The sequence below is a fragment of the Microtus oregoni genome, unplaced genomic scaffold, assembly GCF_018167655.1.
Source record: "Microtus oregoni isolate MIOR12 unplaced genomic scaffold, Mior012 000006F_ref0000085, whole genome shotgun sequence".
In the NCBI taxonomy this organism is placed as follows: Eukaryota; Metazoa; Chordata; class Mammalia; order Rodentia; family Cricetidae; genus Microtus; species Microtus oregoni.
In genome coordinates this window covers 18,710,807-18,727,724 of record NW_024543065.1, presented here as the reverse complement: position 1 = coordinate 18,727,724, position 16,918 = coordinate 18,710,807, and the positions used below count along the sequence as shown (strand labels likewise).

At 41.6% G+C, this 16,918-nt stretch overlaps 2 protein-coding genes across 12 annotated transcripts in view; both read right to left on the bottom strand.

Annotated features, from left to right (window-relative positions):
- Mcm9 (minichromosome maintenance 9 homologous recombination repair factor) overlaps positions 1 to 6,371 on the bottom strand; it is a 70,729-nt gene extending 64,358 nt beyond the window's left edge. The window contains exons 1-3 of the mRNA XM_041653601.1: positions 6,155 to 6,371; positions 2,112 to 2,422; positions 526 to 842 (exon numbers count right to left, since the gene is read on the bottom strand). Coding sequence (XP_041509535.1) covers positions 526 to 842; positions 2,112 to 2,415 — 621 coding nt within the window. The 5' untranslated portion in view covers positions 2,416 to 2,422; positions 6,155 to 6,371. The remainder of the gene's footprint in view (positions 1 to 525; positions 843 to 2,111; positions 2,423 to 6,154) is intronic.
- Positions 6,372 to 11,239: 4,868 nt separating this feature from the next.
- Fam184a (family with sequence similarity 184 member A) overlaps positions 11,240 to 16,918 on the bottom strand; it is a 132,914-nt gene continuing 127,235 nt past the window's right edge. For 4 of the 11 annotated variants that reach the window (XM_041654948.1, XM_041654951.1, XM_041654949.1 and 1 more), the window contains 3 exons: positions 15,967 to 16,071; positions 13,221 to 13,423; positions 11,240 to 11,799 (listed from right to left, as the gene is read on the bottom strand). In XM_041654948.1, the coding sequence (XP_041510882.1) occupies positions 11,718 to 11,799; positions 13,221 to 13,423; positions 15,967 to 16,071 (390 nt within the window). In that variant the 3' untranslated portion in view covers positions 11,240 to 11,717. Of the gene's footprint in view, positions 11,800 to 12,377; positions 12,472 to 13,220; positions 13,424 to 15,966; positions 16,072 to 16,918 lie in introns of those variants that run through there. The other 7 variants (XM_041654950.1, XM_041654953.1, XM_041654954.1 and 4 more) reach the window with 5 other exon arrangements.

The following is a 16,918-nucleotide window of genomic DNA, read 5'->3' as shown; positions in this document are numbered from 1 at the left end:
TCAATGTTTGGCAACCAGTTAAACTGACTGAATTTTTTCACATTCCTAAGTACAGCTAGTTTAGAATGTTTAATATAAGCTTTTTGTTCATTTATTTTAATTACTTTTACTCTATGTGTATGGGTGTTTTGTCTGCATGTCTGTCTGTGCATCATGTACACGCAATGCCTACAGAGTCCAGACAAGGGCCTGGGATCATCTGGAAGTGGAGTTGCCAACGCTTAGCCCAGGCCCTCTGCAAGAGCAGCAACAAGCGCTCTTAACCACAGAGCCATGTCTCTAATCCCAATATTTACTTTTAAATTTTAACATTATTAAGTGGTTCTAAAATCTCATCAGTGCTCTAACACAATGGTTATTTCATGGTTTCCAATACATGTTTGACAAGTTTGACTTTCATCTTCCATAAAGTGAAAGCACAGGGCAATTTGTGTCCAAGCTGTTTTCTCCAATCCAGCCCTTTGACTCCAGTAGAAAATAACACCCCCAACTGTGTTATTTTTTCTCATTGAGTTGAACATTTACCTGCTCCTGAATTTTGATCTCCTGGTAATCCCGACATCTGGCTGGAGATGAAGACAGGTCTGAGAGGCACGTGAATTTTGAGGAATCACAACTCTCTAAGCTTGGGCATGAAGATGGCCGACAGAAGGTATAATACTGCTCAAAGTCAGCCTGGACCGCAAATACATGCTTGCATTTGTTACACATGTAATCCCTCTCATATTCCAGGACCTTCACCATGCTTGTTCGAATCACTGTCCCAGTGACAGATAAAAAGTGTCCCACATCCTTGGTTTTAGGGATGTGTTCCCTTACCAGTTCAGGACAAACAGGCAGACCTAATGGAAAAATAACATCATCAATTTATACTTTGATAACTAACTCTGCAGAATGTCATGTCTTTACCAGAAAATATTAAAATAGCATAAATTTAGGGGGAAATATTTATGTCTTATTTTTAACTTGACTATGTGTGGGTGGATAGGTACACAAGTGTGGGGACCAGATATTCATGCTCAGTACCATCCTGAATTATTTCTCCACATCATATTTTGTGACCATGTCTCTCACTGAGCCTGGGATTCACCAATTCTGTGAGAATGGCTGGCCAGCAACCCCAGTGATTCTCCTGCCTCTGCCTCCAGAGCGCTGGGATCACACTGGCATTACACATGAATGATAAGGATCCAAAGTGAGGTCTTCATGATTGTTTGGAAAGCACTTGACCATGTTTGTGTCTTACTTTAGAAAATCAGATTATCAACCCAATTAAAAATTTCAGACAATGGAAATCAATGGACTCTTTTGAAAGCACATCTCTAGAAGCCACAAGCAGGACTGAGAGAGAACTGGTTCTCACCAGAGAGCTCTCGGTAGCCTCTAAGTATACAACTAACCACACTTAGTGGACAAAATACTGCCACCTGTCACACATAAAATCCATTTATTTAATCATCACCAAATAGATTAAAAGCATGGACTCAACAACCATGTGTTGAGTTCCTGAAAGTCGGGCAGCACAATGCTCACCTAATGTATAAAAACAGTTTAATAAAAAAGTTATGAAGATCACTGGGTAGGATCTTTTCTGATTCACACTTTACCAATATTTTATTGTTAGTAGTCACAAAAGCTCATAAGTATGCCTTATATAACTTTATACACACAAACAAATACACAGACACAAGTACACTGATGTTTTCATATTCTCTCCCTCCCCGCTGTTGGCATGGTATCTCATGTCCAGAAGACAACCATTGATATGTGTCATATAGGAGATATATATTTTCAAAATAAACACCAATTATTTTTTAAATTCTTTTTAGATTTATTTAGTGTGTGTGTGTGTGTGTGTGTACACATATGCCAGTGTGCATGTGGATGTAAGAGGACATATTTGGGGATCAGTTCTATCAGATGAGTTCCATGAACCAAACTTAGATTGCCAACCGTGGCAGCAAGCACATTTTCCTGCTGAGCCATCTTGCCTGTCCCAAAATAACAATTATTTCTTAATGCTCTGAGTCCCATGTGTTGACCCAAATGTGTCATATTTATTCAAACCTTCTCAGAATATTACATGCTGACAACATTCTCTCATGGTTTACCTGATATCCTGGCGTGAAGATTCTGCTTCATAGAAAAGCCCTCAGGCTCAGGAAGGGACTGCAGAATTGTCAAGGCTGACCTTCGAAGCGCACTGTCAAAAATAGTTAGTACTTCATTGGGGAACACAGTGAAATACTCGCCAATTTCCATGTTAGTCTCGAAAAGGGTCATGGCATTCACCACAACTGGGTAGTGAGCATCTTCATCTCTCTCCTTCAAGATCAGAAGAATATCATTCTTATGGTACTCTGAAACATAGGACTCAAACACTTGACCCACCAGTGTGACCTGGTCACTATTCATCTTGACTCTAGGTTACAAAAGAGAAAGAAAAGATGGTGTTAGACCTTTGTTACTCAAGCTTTGCACACCACTCAACAAAACGGTCCATTCTTATAAACATCCCAGCCTTTGGTTATACTCACAAAATAGTATCTGAATCCAGTCTTACCTAGAGAACCCACTATAGTTATGTAAAACATGTTTTAAAAATCAGTGACAGTAGCCGAGCAGTAGTGGCGCATGCCTTTAATCCCAACACTCGGGAGGCAGAGACAGGTGAATCTCTTGTGAGTCTGAGGCCAGCCTTGTCTACAGGGTGAGTTCCAAGACAAGCTCCAAAGCTACAGAGAAACCCTGTCTCGAAAAACAAAACAAAACAAAACAAAACCAAACAAAGAAATCAATGATGGTGGGGCTGAAGAAGAGGTTCAATGGGAGAAGGGCTCTCACCACAGCCTTTGGACCCAGTCTGGATGCCAGGAACCTACTCAACAGGCTGGACGCAGTAGCACACATATCACAGAGTTAATTCCAGTTCTAAGACTGCGAGACAGTGCTAGAGATGGGAGACTGCCCAGTAGCTCAAGGACCAAGTACCCTAGAATATACAGCACAACTGCAGAAATGAGAGAGGCCCTGCTTCAAGGTGGAAGGCAAAAACCAACTCCCAGAAGTTGCCCTCTGACCTCCACATGCACGCTACAGTACACATACACCCCCCCCCAATAAAAATAAAATAAGCCGGGCGGTGGTGGCGCACGCCTTTAATCCCAGCACTTGGGAGGCAGAGGCAGGCGGATCTCTGTGAGTTCGAGACCAGCCTGGTCTACAAGAGCTAGTTCCAGGACAGGCTCCAAAACCACAGAGAAACCCTGTCTCGAAAAACCAAAAAAATAAAAAAATAAAAATAAAATAATAGTGAAGTTCTTTCTGATGCAGCAACCATCTTCCAGTAACTCAGTTAAACGACAAATAAAAGAGGAGACGGTCTGCTCTATATTCTCTAAGGCCTTTAAAAAGCATGGAGGGTTCTGTTGGCCACACACATGCAAGTCTACAAGACAAGCTGCAGATGATAGGGATTGGGTACTGCTCAAAAGAATGCTTCATAAATGTCGTCATGGAAAAACCAGAGGAGTCTAGAGTTTGAGCATGCTGATGGCATTGTGTTAAATCAGCTAAGTGCATTGATCTTTCCAGCATCAATGTGCATTTTGAGCATCCTGGGCACCGCAGGAGTCAGGACAGATTCCTGAAATAGTGAAAGAAGATGACTGGGGGAAAAATGGGAATGAGCGAAGCACCTGGGTGCAACTGGAGTACCAGCCTGCTGCACCCAGAGCAGCACACCCTGTGAGGCCATGGGAAGGAGCAGCCATGCTGCTGAAGCCTGTTCCCTGAGAATTCATGGCCTAAGGTTCAAAAAGAAAGTTCAGACCTAGACCATAAATGTGTTTTCTTAACAAAAAAATAGGGAAGTTAATTTTGATTCACAGAACTGGATAATGCTGATCATCAAAGTATTAAGTGGCACAAAGTATTTCTCACATATTTTCTCCAGCTCTTTCTCCTCTTTAGTCCTTTATTAATACATTACAATTTATAGATGATTTGTAGAAAGCTCTGAGCCGCCCTCCACTCACGCCTGCCTTTACTGGTTTCTGGAGGAGGTCTCTGTCTTCTGGGAGGGTTGAGTTGAAATTTACTATGTAGCCCAGGCTTGCTTCAAATTTGTATCAATTCTCCTGCCTCAGTCTTCCAAATGCTAGGATTGCAAACATGAATCAATCTCTCTCTGTCTCTCTCTCTCTCTCTCTCTCTCTCTCTCCCTATCACACACACACACACACACACACACACACACACACACACTTTGCTGCATAAACAAAGTACACTATTAATCCAATTGGCAGTACTAATACAACTAGTGGTTTGCTGTAGGATTGTACATTTGTACGTTACAGGTAAATGTGTTTCCTGCTCTCTCTGATTAACATAGGAAAATGATGGGCTTCAGTAAAAGCAATCAATAGACATAGAAAAGCTAGACAAACTGATGAAAGAAGCATTAAGTTACGGACAATAAAACTGAAAGATATATTGCACGTCACCTATTTCACTCTCTTGAAGTGAAAAGGAGATAAGGAGCCTATCTCATTTCCACGTATACAGTCATATCACAAACTCTAAACCCACTTCAGCACCAATTTCCCAATACCTACCATGCACAAGCCACTATCCTCACTAGTGAAAGAAGCATAGTAAAAGTTACCACGCCCACAGAGACCCAAGTGACAGGTGTAAACAAAACCGCCTGCCAAGGAGTAAAACACAGTATGAGTAAGAGCAAAGGGCAGCTCTTTTAGAGGACCTGAATTTGGAGCCCATCACCAATATACAGAGGGATCACAGCGGCCTCTAACCCCAGTTCCAGGGGATCTGATGACATTCTCTGGCCTCTGATGCCACTTACACACGTGGCACATAACATTCAGGCACACACATACTCATAAAAGAGAAGGGACACGGGGAGGGATTTAATTTAAATGAGGTGACAAGCGCCAAAGGAGAAACTGTCAGTACCTTAGCAAAGGCGTGTTTTGAACTGGACTTGTTTTATTTACCCAACATTCATCATACTCTGCAGACATGCTGACTGAATTAGACTGATACACAGAGTTCAGCCTAGCATCCCCTCGCTGGATCACACTGGCTACTTATTAGCAGCACGATCCTGCCTTCTGCCATCTCTGCACATCTGCTTAGCTGGGAGGTATAACGATAATAGGTGACATCACAGTTAAGCCCAGAACACTGGCAATTACAGGGAGCTGGTATGAGATTAAGAGGTAAACAAATTATTTCTTTAGAGAATCAAGGGAAGCAAGTCAACACTACAACACTAAGCAGCTTGGTTTGGTTAGGTGATCACATATCCAACCAAGAGTAAAACAGAAAGTATTTGGAAAGGGATCACACCGTATTTTATGATGTCGTCTTTGCTGAAAAAAAAAAAAAGTAACGGCACCACTCTCAAGAGTGACTAAATGACGGTCTTTAAGAGTTTACAAACACAGAGCAATTGTAGTGCAGCAGATTTAGCAATCTAGAAAAACAACTCCAACTGTGCATAAAGAGGGCAGCTGAAGAATTTTAAGTACATATTAAGAGCAGGTTAAATTTTTGCTTGGTTTCACCGGCAAATTGCACTGTTAAATGGACCGGTTGTTTTAAACACAGCTTTTTTTCATCAACCATGCAATTAGGTAAGTCGGCCAACCCATAAACGCGGACATCCCGGTACAGACTTAGCCATTTATTGCGTGGGGCACGATGTATGTGCAATTGTTAAGTTCCCTCTCCGTTTGTCTTATTGACGTGAAAGGGCTTTATTTTATTTCATACTGTGGAAGGCAAGGTGGTGCCAAAAAGAGCAGTTCGGGAAGCGAGCCTAGCGCGGGTCCCGGAGGCTCGCGCAGCCCCGCCCCTCGGGTGCTATGGCCCCGCCCCCGCCGGGGCGCGCGTCTCAACCCCACGTTGGGCTCCACTCGCGGGTGCGAGCTCATTGCGCGCCTCCTGGCCAGAGATCCCCGCCGAGCGGAGGGATGTTTTCCAAACGGCTTCCGATCCACAGGTGGCGGCTCGGGCCTCCCGGCTCCGCGGGTAGTTGAGAAACTAAAGGGTGCGGGTGAGACTTGACGCTAAGCTAAGCACAGGAGGGAAACAAGCCCCGGGACATGCGGCTGCGGCGCTCACTTACGGGCTGACACGCACTGTCTGGTCGCCGGGGACGCACAGCTCCCGCGGGTGCTCACTCCGGCCCGCGCGGCGTGGGAGGGGGCGGGACGTGCGCGCGGCCGCCCCAGGGGCCGCCTTCCGCGGGGGCGCGCAGGCTTCGTCCGGCTGCCTTCGCCCGGCCTCTGCAGAGCCTGTGCTTCCCGCCGACCCCGAGCTGCGCACCGCCTCAACTTTCCGGCCGCCGCGGCTCTTCCGGGTGCGGACGCAGGCGGGCGCGCGCCCCTACCAGCGCGGTGGCCGTGAGCGGGAGGCTGGGACGCGGCGAGGGGCGGGGCTATAGGTACTGGGGCGGGGTTTTGATGGGGCATGGAGGTTGAGGGGCGGGGTTAGGGCGAAGCGGGTAGTTAAGGCGTGCGGTAATTTCACGTCAGTCTCGGTGATGGGCAACCCTTGGTGGGAACTAGGGAGGAGCGACGGGGAATCTCGGGCGGGGCTAGGGCGGGGCGGGGAGGGGTAAGGACCGGCGGGAAGAGGCGAGGGCGAGTGGGACTAGGCTTAGTTTGAAAAATAATTATCCAGGAACTTCTAAAACTCTCTCTCTCTCTCTCTCTCTCTCTCTCTCTCACTCTCTCTCTCTCTCTTCTCTCTGTGTTTGTGTGTGTGTGCGCGCGCGCGCTACTTGCTACTTATAACCCAAATATATAATTCTGGTAAAGGTGGACTTTTTCGCTATTTTATAAGTGGTGTACAATTATGTACTAGCTTTTGTTTCAGAGCTTTTCCTGGTCCTCTCGAAGAGCAACAGATGCTCTTAATCTTGGATCCAATTCTCCAGCAAGTCTGCCTCTCCAAGTTTCTGAGTGGATGAATTTAAGAAGTATTTAATTTGCAGTTTATGGAATTTTTATCTTGAAAGGGAGGAAGATGTAGGCAGGGCTTTGTTGAGACCCATTAAAGAAAGGCTACTTTCTCCCAGTAGTACAGCATGGCTGTTTTTATAGATTTTTATTCGAAAAATCATTTTTACCTATTTTGTTAAATAAGTTAGTTATGCTTGAAAAGAATCTGAGTTGTACTCTTGAATCTCTGGCCCTGGGTATAGACATGGCATTCTGAATGCCAGTGAGATTAAAATATTACATCCGGAGGATTTTTGGAAAATAAGAGTCATATCATTGTCCCCACCTGTAAGTGTTCACCCAAATTGGCAGACTTATTGACCCATGCCTGGAATCCCAGCACTTGGGAAGTGTGGTGTGAAATCCATTAGTTCAAGGTTATCCTCAGCTCCATATTCAGTTCAGGCTCAGTCTGGGCTACTTGAGATAGAATCTCAAAAACAAGTTAGCCCAAATTAGTCTGTCAGATACCTGAATAGAAAAACACCCTCAGGAAAGCTGTGGAAATATTTACCCGGCCTAAGCATGAAGGTCAGTGCAGTAGTTTGAGCATTGTCCACTCTTGTTCCAGGGGTGTTTTCTTCCATAAAGGTCCCTGTAGCCACTGGCACTCTCATAGCTTGAGGTGTAATAAACTCTCTCGTTTACCCTATGCTCTCTGACCTACTCACTCTTGGTTTATAATCTATATTCATTCTTCTTACTCTTTGTTCACCTTTCTTTGGGGGACAGTAGACAATGAAATCAGATGCCAGTGTCTTGGGATAGCTCAGGTGAGCTCAGCTCATCCTACATCCTAGCAACCTGAGATAAAGCCAAGAAAAGCAAGAAAGGCTCCACCGCACTCCAAGAACACCTATCACAAGTACCTGCCGCCAGGCTTGGTGGCACTGACTGCAGTCAGTCAGTCTAGGAGAGGTAGAGACAGGCGCGGGTAGTGAGTTCAGGGCCACCCTGGTCTAGAGTTCATTCCAGGCCCAGCTAGGGTATAGTGAAACTGTCTTAAAACAATAACAACTTACCAGAAGTACCTGAAAAGAAACCACACCTTACAGTGAACCTACTAAAAGTTTGGTTAACCTAGAGCCTCTATGATTGTGGATTGGAACTTGACAGGTCCAAACTTGGTTGCATTAGACTGTCTTTAAACTCCTTAAAGATATTTTCTGCCATTCTTTTTGTCTAAAAAGTCTTGTGCAGCCTTTTTGAATGTATTTGTTTCAACATTTATTATTTTTAATTAGGTATATTTGTGTGCCTCTCTGTGTGGGTATGTGCAGAAATGCAGGTTCCTACAGGGGCCAGAGAAGAGGCTGTTGGATTGCTGGAGCTGGAATAACAGGCAGTTATAAGTTCCCAACTGTCGGCTCTGGGAATCAAACCTGGGTCTTCCAGAAGAGCAGCGCATGCTCTTAACAGCCAAGCCATCTCGCCAGCCCCTTTGGACTATATTAACTTCTGAGACTACCTGCTTCTCCAAACTCTGTAATTAAAAATGTCATCAGGTGGCACCTAGACTTTTTCAGGCTTTGCTGTAAGTTGCTGTTCTGCTGCTGTGACAAACAGGCTGAGGCAGGAAGGGGTTATCTGACTTACAGTTCTAGGTCCTGGGCCATCACGGAGGGAAGCTAAGGCAGTAACTTGACTGCATTGTCAGAATTCACTCTGACAAAGAATGAGCTTTACAGCCACAGAAGTGTGACAGGAGTCAAAGAGGATGCTGCTTGCTGGGTGACTCACGAGCCACCTAGTGTTCAGCTAGCTTTATTTACAGTTCAGGCCTACCTGCCTGAGGATGGATTGGTACTTCTTACAGGGGGCTGGGCCCTGTGACATCAGTTAAAGATAGAGTCCCTCACAGACATGCATATTGACCGATCTGATATAGGCAGTTTCTCAGTTATATTCTCTTCTTAGGTGATTGCAGGTTGAGGCAAGTTGACAGTTAAAATTAACCAACACACCTGAGTAACTCACGATCCCATTAACGTATTCAAAATGTATCTTGACTTGATTCTATTACTATAAAAACTTCATGAAACTGTTAGCACATTGGACCATAGAACTGGAGTAACATGGAGTAACATGAAACTGTGTCCCTGGGCTATGGTCACACACATTTTCCTCCAGAATAAACTATGTGTTATCCCCTTTGAGGTGAGAGTTGTGTTTTTGAGTCTACAATTACTAGAAGTATTATTTATTTTTTTGAGACAGTCTTGTTATTTAGCTCACACTAGCTTCCAATTTGTGATCCTCCTGCCTTCCAAGTGCTAGGATCTCAAATATTAATGACCATAAATGGCTTATAGGGCATGCTCAAGCCTTGTAGTATAACCTTTACACACACACACACACACACACACACACACACACACGCAGAGTGACCTCTTGAAGCAGAGCTATTGGCCTGATGAAGACCATGACCTATAGTGATGACTACAAAATCAGTCCAACAACACCCCTGACAGCTAGGTGTAAGGTAATGGCAGTTGAGTTATAAACATCCCATCTTGGATAGAGGAAGGGCTATAGACCCACAGGCCTTACCCGCACCTTCCAATCACCACCCCCTCCTGCCCAGCTGTGCGAAAGTAGGCAGGAGGTAAAAAACTTGCATAGTACTTTTTTTAAAATTGAGAATTAAGCCTATTTATAATTACTTTTTGTAGCTGGTCCTGGGGCTCAAAGTTAGGAAGGTCCGAGAAGAACCTGTGAGAGCGCTGGGATTGAACTCCGCTCCAACAAGGGCTCTTATCACTGAGCTTCATCCCATGGCCGCTGTGTAGGATGTTCAGTTGTGCAAGTTACCCCTGCATCAATTATCTCACGTGAACTACTCCAAAGAAAATCATTTACCTGTAAAGCTAGACTTGGAATCTTTAGCCTATTGATTCCTTCCCTTGTAGGGTGAAGAGAGAGTGATGTCTCTCCAGAAAGGCCCGAGACAAGCCCGTTTTGATTGCTACACTGATCTTTGTGGATGAAGATCATGTGTAGCTACAATGGCCATCAGAAAGGCCACGAGCCCCTACTCGCTGACAGTGTTCTTAGAAACTACTTATTAAAAGTGATCTGACAACAGCTTCAAATATATTCTGGCCAGCAACTGATAGATAATAGTTTTTCAATTTAGTTATTAAAGATAAAATCAGTGACTTTTCTGTAGTTTGAAAAGCAATGGCCACATAACTTTTCACTTTTGGGGAGAGTCTAACTGATGCTTTAGGTGCCTATAACTCGGGCTATTCTTGGGCAAGGATGGTGGCGTTGACATCCATTTTGGAGATGTTCCAGCCGATAATTCTAAACAGAATTACCACAGCACCCTGTAAGTCCACAGCTAGCTAGGTACTCAAAAGCAGGACTGAAGGAGTGGACCTGAAAATGCCTCTATCAGCTAGCTAGGTACTCAAAAGCAGGACTGAAGGAGTGGACCTGAAAATGCCTCTATCCAGTACTTGTTACTCTAGCTGCATTCTTTACAGCCACAGCACAAAATGTTTTTGCCAAGATGAACTTGAGTGTACGTCAAATGTGGGGAAAGAGAGATTGCCCAGGGCTTAAGATACTTGCACAAATGTAAGGACTGGAGGAATCTGGGCCTCCAGGACCCCACATACTTACTAGACGAGCATGGTTGTCTACCTATAATTTTAGTTCTGGAAGGTGGACACAGGAGATCTAACAAGACTAGTCACTTCAGAGAATTCTAGGTTTGACTGACAGGCCTGCCTCAATACTGTAAAAGGGGATCCATGATGATTCCTGACATCAACTTTGGACCTCCAAATATAACTCTGTGCACATACTTGCCTTCAAAAGTATATGTACACATACAGTCATAAAAAGTGGACAAAAAAAGAAAAAACCCAGGTCTGACATCTTTGGATCCGTGATGATGTGTTAACCGAAACCAGGCTACTATGAAAATGGATAATCTGGATTTTTTTTTAAAAGACAGGGTCTCATTATATAGCCCTGCTGGTCCTATGCAGAGTGAGCTCTAATACACAGAGGTCCAAAGTGTTGAGACTGAAGGCATGTGCCAGCATACCTGGCATAAACTACCTTTTAAAACAAATTATAGTAAAAATAATATTAATCATAGATATTAGCTGTACTGAAGGTTTATATTTCATCTACCAGAATAAAAAAGGAAAAAAAGCTATAAGTCAGCAAGAATTCATATACTTGGAAGTACACAATTTACATAAATTCTTTTATTCTAGATTTATAAATGTTGACAATTTAGTTAAAATACACAACATTGAAAGTTATTAATAGAATATATTTCCCTATATTGATTTGAAGACTATTGAAATAACAATTATCATTAATGCAATGATACTTATTGACAAGTCTTACACCTGGTATTAAAAAGTGTTTAAAGCACACTTAATAGAAAACAACAACAAAAACCATTTGTTCTAACAAAATTTATTATGCAGTAATTACAAAGATTAAAGACTTCCATCTCAAATAAAAATAATTGCTATAATTACACACATAATATAGTACCCTCAGAGAGTGATTCCAATAACTATCACAGGAAATACAGTGCATCTTCAAACTGGACAAACACCTCATTCACAGTGCTCTACACAGGGGAGCCTGTGCACATACTGATGCGGATGCAGGCAGGCTCTTGTCACAGTCCACCAGAGCTGTGCCAGCACAATTCGTTCAGAATGTGAAGTACCGGGCAAACCACTCCTGGCGCTGGGGATCTGGAGAAGTCACCGGGGAAGCTTCACTCTGAGGAGGACTGAATTCATAAAGAGAGAGACATGTAACCCAGGATTAAACAGTTTGCAGAGACACGGGAGAGCAATTAAATTGTAAGCACTGATTTTCACCACCGGCCACCCTCGTCAGAACGGTATGTAAGGACTGGCTACTACCCTTCTGCATCAGAGCAGGTCCTCTGAGAACAGGAATTACTGTGTCAGCTCAGATGATCTCAGTGACAGGAGCCACATCACAATTATTACTCCATAAGGCCCGAAAGTAAACAACTGGCAAATACAATATTATCATCTCGGAAGCTTAAAAAAAAATGAGTATTTATGGGGAGAGAGAGAGAACAAAATAGCGTTCCCTCTTTGGGCAACTTTTCCCTTTGAATTACCATAATCTGATACAAGCATTGATCCTCACATTTGTATCCTCCACTAGAGCTAAAGTCGTAACCAAATCAAGGTTACTCTAAGCTTCCATCATTCCAGAGGCAGATGATATTCAACAGAGTGCATTAGAAACCGGGTTTTCTTCTATTCTCCAAGTAGTCTGTCTTAATTCTAACTAAGATTCTTTGGGCTATTTAAGAAACGAAAGCATCCCTACCGTCTTTGGGGGAATTACAAGGCACGCAACAATGTGTAATGGAAGCTCCAGCGGCCACGTCCCTCGAGCACATGCACATGCATCCTACTGATACCTGAGCGCCCGCACGGGAGACAAGCAACACAGAGTGTTTAGCAGGAGACACGTTCAGAGACAAACTCGACTAGTTTTCATTCTTACGAGTTCCTTACTCTTTAAAAGAATTAGTCATTAACTGTGTTAGAAATCGCTTAGCTTAGAAGCAAAAATACTACTCCACTTGTAAAATTTACTAGTGGAGTTATTAGGATTTAGTAAAAAGAAAAAAATCAACTTGAATCAACAACAAGAAAAGTAAGTTGTATTAAAGTGAGGACAAAATAGCATTTTTAAAATTTTAATTCTTTAAATGGCTTAATAATTTTATTTCATTCAGAATTTACTTAATATATTTAATCAGCTCTGAGGCAGCTTCAAACTAGAATAATTTTAAAACTGATTTGTTTCTAAATTTATCTGTATTTAACTATATTGCTAAGTTTTCAGAGCTTATTTTTTTAATTTGGCAATATGCTTATATATCTTAAAAGGATGATATAAGGAAATAAATATGTAAACCGTAAGAAATGAAAATTCTAATAAAAGTTAGCACTACTAAAACCCTCGTAAACTATAAATATTAAAATTCTCAGCGCATGAATTATGTGAACACCTCTGTTAGGATTTAGAAAATTCACTAATGACAAATTAAAAAAATTTTTGGACAGTGTCAAAACAGAATTCTCTGAGATGATTAAAATGAAAATTTCTCAAGTTAAAAATGTGAAAAACAAGGGAAAAAAGCTACTGGTGAGACAGGCTCACCTCAAAAATGTCTTGGGCTCTTTGGGTGGCAATGGCTGCGGAAGTGGCTTGTTGCTGTTGAACTCAACTTCATGGACCGGAGAATTGGGAATGGGTTCCAAGCGGGTAGGATGTCCATTGCCCACTCCACTGGATTCCAGAGCACTTAGATTGGGAACACTCACAAACCTGTTTGTTGGGGACTTATCATTCTTCTTCTTTTGCTGCGTTAAAAATAACACATGTGAGAACACTCATTTGCGGCATAAGAACCAACAAGACAACAGGAAATAGTAGAAAGTATAAATTTGGCATGGAAAATTTTTTGGAACCTTTGTGTCAAATTATCATGTTAAAATTAACCAGTGTTACCCAAAGTGTGGTCTGGCGATCCTTGAAAGTGTTCATCTATATGGAATCCTCAAAGATAGGCATGCTACCAGGACAGAAAGCACAGGGCAAGGGACACTTAGGAGTATTTTCCCTCTGTTCCCTAACCACTGCATGGACCAGGCGAAGAGCAGAACAGGACAGAGAGCAGGGCGCAGGGAACAAGTGAGGTAGGAGAAGTTCCAAACCACAGGGGTGACTGGGTTTAGGCTAAAATCAGAAGGCATCAAGTTAAACATAATATTAAAAGAGAGGTTCATAGACTTTATCCATCTGTCAAAGAGAGGCTGTTCTTGCCTGGAAAAAAAAAAGGAATAAGAAATGCTTGGCATCATAGTTTGAAACAAATCCACATTTTATCTAAAGACTTAAAAACTGACTTAAATAATTTGATTTTAAATTCTCTGTGCCATCTTTCTGAAGAAAGAAAATGAAATCTGTATAACTAAATCTGCATTTTTAATTAACTGGCAATATCATGAATTAGCTCACAGTTTAAAGGCTGAAGTCAAGAGTAATTAATTTTTAATATCTGATCAGCACTTAAAATGAACAGAAGTAAGAGGAACACAAATGCAGCCTCAAAATTTTATCCCTAGCTCTAGAATTGATAACATCAACCTTTATTAAAAATAAAAATTAAGATTAGTATGTTGTAATTCACTTAGAATATTCTCACATATTTTTCAATTGGATGTATGCTAAAGTTAGTTTTAAAAAATGGAAATAATATCCAAGATAGGCCTTTTATATCACTTAATACAATCCAGTCCTGTGGATGATCAGCACGCCTCCCCTGTGACTGACTGTCTACGGTACAATGTGTCTCTAGCATTAGAGCCCTGTGCACGCACACTGGAAAGCTATGAGGTTCAACAGCAGCTGACGGGCAACACTGTCTTATCTAATCTGCAGAGGGCTTCACATTTTAAAGGTTTTAGGATGTTTGTTTCTTTTTCTTTAAGAAATCAGACAGTTGATAGCCAGGTGTAGGTAGCACACTTTACTTTTTAATACTGGCACTCTTTGAGTTCAAGGCCAATATGGTCTAAACAAACGCAAACAAAAAATCAATACTTCTGGTAAAATTCTAAAGTAGTGGTTTTAAAGCTAAAAAATTAATTTTGATAAAATAAATACAATTCTCTACTGTGCTTCATTTACATAAACCTATTTTCTAATTTAAAGCTATGTTATCTAAATTATTAATTTTAATAATAAAATTAAAGACAGGTGGATGTCATGCAGCTATAATCCAAGCAATTATAAGGTAGAGGTAAGAGAGTCAGTATTAGTTCAAGGCCAGCCTTGGCTACAGGGTAAATTCAAGACCAGCTTTGGCAGTGAAGGGAGTTTAAGGGCAGCCTAGATCACATGAGACTTTCAAAAATCAAACAAAAACCCAGCATAAAAATCAATTCTGTTTACTCATTCAATTATTTATTGAGAGCTTTCTATGTGAAGTTCTAAAGAGAGAGCTATCATTTTTTAGTTTGTAAAACATTGAAGTTCAAAGTTTGGAACACTCCTGAAAAAAAGAGTAAGTTTGGTATTCTAAACAGAGAAATTGTATAAGCTTTGAAAATAAAATTTCTGGGTAAGGGCCTAGCAGAAATAAGCACAATGTGAAGCAATAAAATATGGATTAAAAACAGCTTTAATATAAGCTTTATTTTATTGTTCTCTCCTAAGAGGTTCACAGTCCATGTGAAACCAGCATATACAATGATTTATTCATCACTGGCTTTATTTATAGAATAATTTGTGTTGCCTTTAAAAAAAATGTGATACATTTGTGCATTTTAACACATTTTACGGAATACCCACTATGCCCAAAGACTAGGGATGGGGGAAAAGCTGGGCAATGATGCATAAGTTAGCTAGATCTAATTCAAGGCTCTTCCATTTGTTCTAAGAGAATAAATAATACAGAATCAGAAAAAGTTTTACCTAAATTGTCAAGAACAGTCAAAGAAGGTGAAAGCTTACAGGTTCACGTTTAGTTCCCCTATGATGGAAGGCCTGTAGCTAGGGAGAACTGTTTGGCATTTGGTGCCAGAGTCTTTTTGAGCTATACAGACTATTGTGATCAATAAGGAAATGACGATAAATTAATCTGTGTCAGAAGTTTGCTTTTCTTTAGATATATGAAAACAAGGATAGAGCAAAGTGATTCAATATTAATAAAATATTTTAAGGAGTATAAATTATCAATATATGAGTAGCTCATTTTGAAAATGAACAAAGAATTAGTAAACTTTAGTAGGAGATTATTACACTTAAGAAACTACCCTTATGCTGCTTGCTCCACATAACTTAGCCCATTTCCCTCCAGGTCTCAAGCACATCCCTACATTATGGTGTCTGTGGCACATACCTTAGCCAAGGGGTTAATAACACCAACAGTAGGACTTGTGTTAAATATTTTGTTGAAGTTAGTTTCTCGATTGACTAATTCCAGCTGATAAAATTTATTATCCTCCTATACAAAAGAATTATAAACAGCCTTTTAACATTTTCTATTATAGATTTACAAACTTAAATTGTATGACTGCTAGTTCTTCGTTAAGAATTTAATAAACTATAAAGGTTTATGTATTTTGTTTAAACATGTCTAGGCTTGACTGCCAGTGGCTTAAAGCTTGTTAGCAGGTCAGCTTTTAGCACGTTTTAAACCCTAGGCCTAGGGACATAACCATACCATTTAATACCCTTTCACTCAAGACAAGATCTACTGAGTCCTAGATCTCTTTGTGGTACGGACTGTGGCATCTGAGTGGGTCTCATTTGTACTTGAGGTGTGTTCACACAACTGTCCTGGCAGGAATGAGTAACACTGAAGACACACCTGCCAGAGTGTAGTAACAATGGTCCCCCAATGAATCAGAATTTTCTGAGTCTCATGCTCAGAAAGGAAAAGACAGAGATGCCAGGCAGAGGGAGAACTTGTCCCCAGACAGGATTTCAGACATTTCTGACAGGTTATCAGGTCACCTTGTCAGGGAGACTGGAGCTAAGACAATGAGGATGGACAAGAAGACATCTGGGTCAGGACTATTAAGTTATGTCCGCCTCTCATCTGGCATTCAAACCTCAGTCTCATGCAGGACCCCAGTGATTTTTGCACTGGGGTTCAGGGGAGAAGGCCATGAGACTTATTTTTACCTCTTCTCACATGGCCTCATGTAATACATTTTTTTCCTACTTTTCACTATTGTCTGTTTACTTGGCCTATTGAGAACAAGTGACCCAGCATCCAGTGTTAGGGCTGCCAGGGCCAGGCACTGACGCTAAGAATTTCTGTTAGTATACATGGCTGAGTGGTTTCC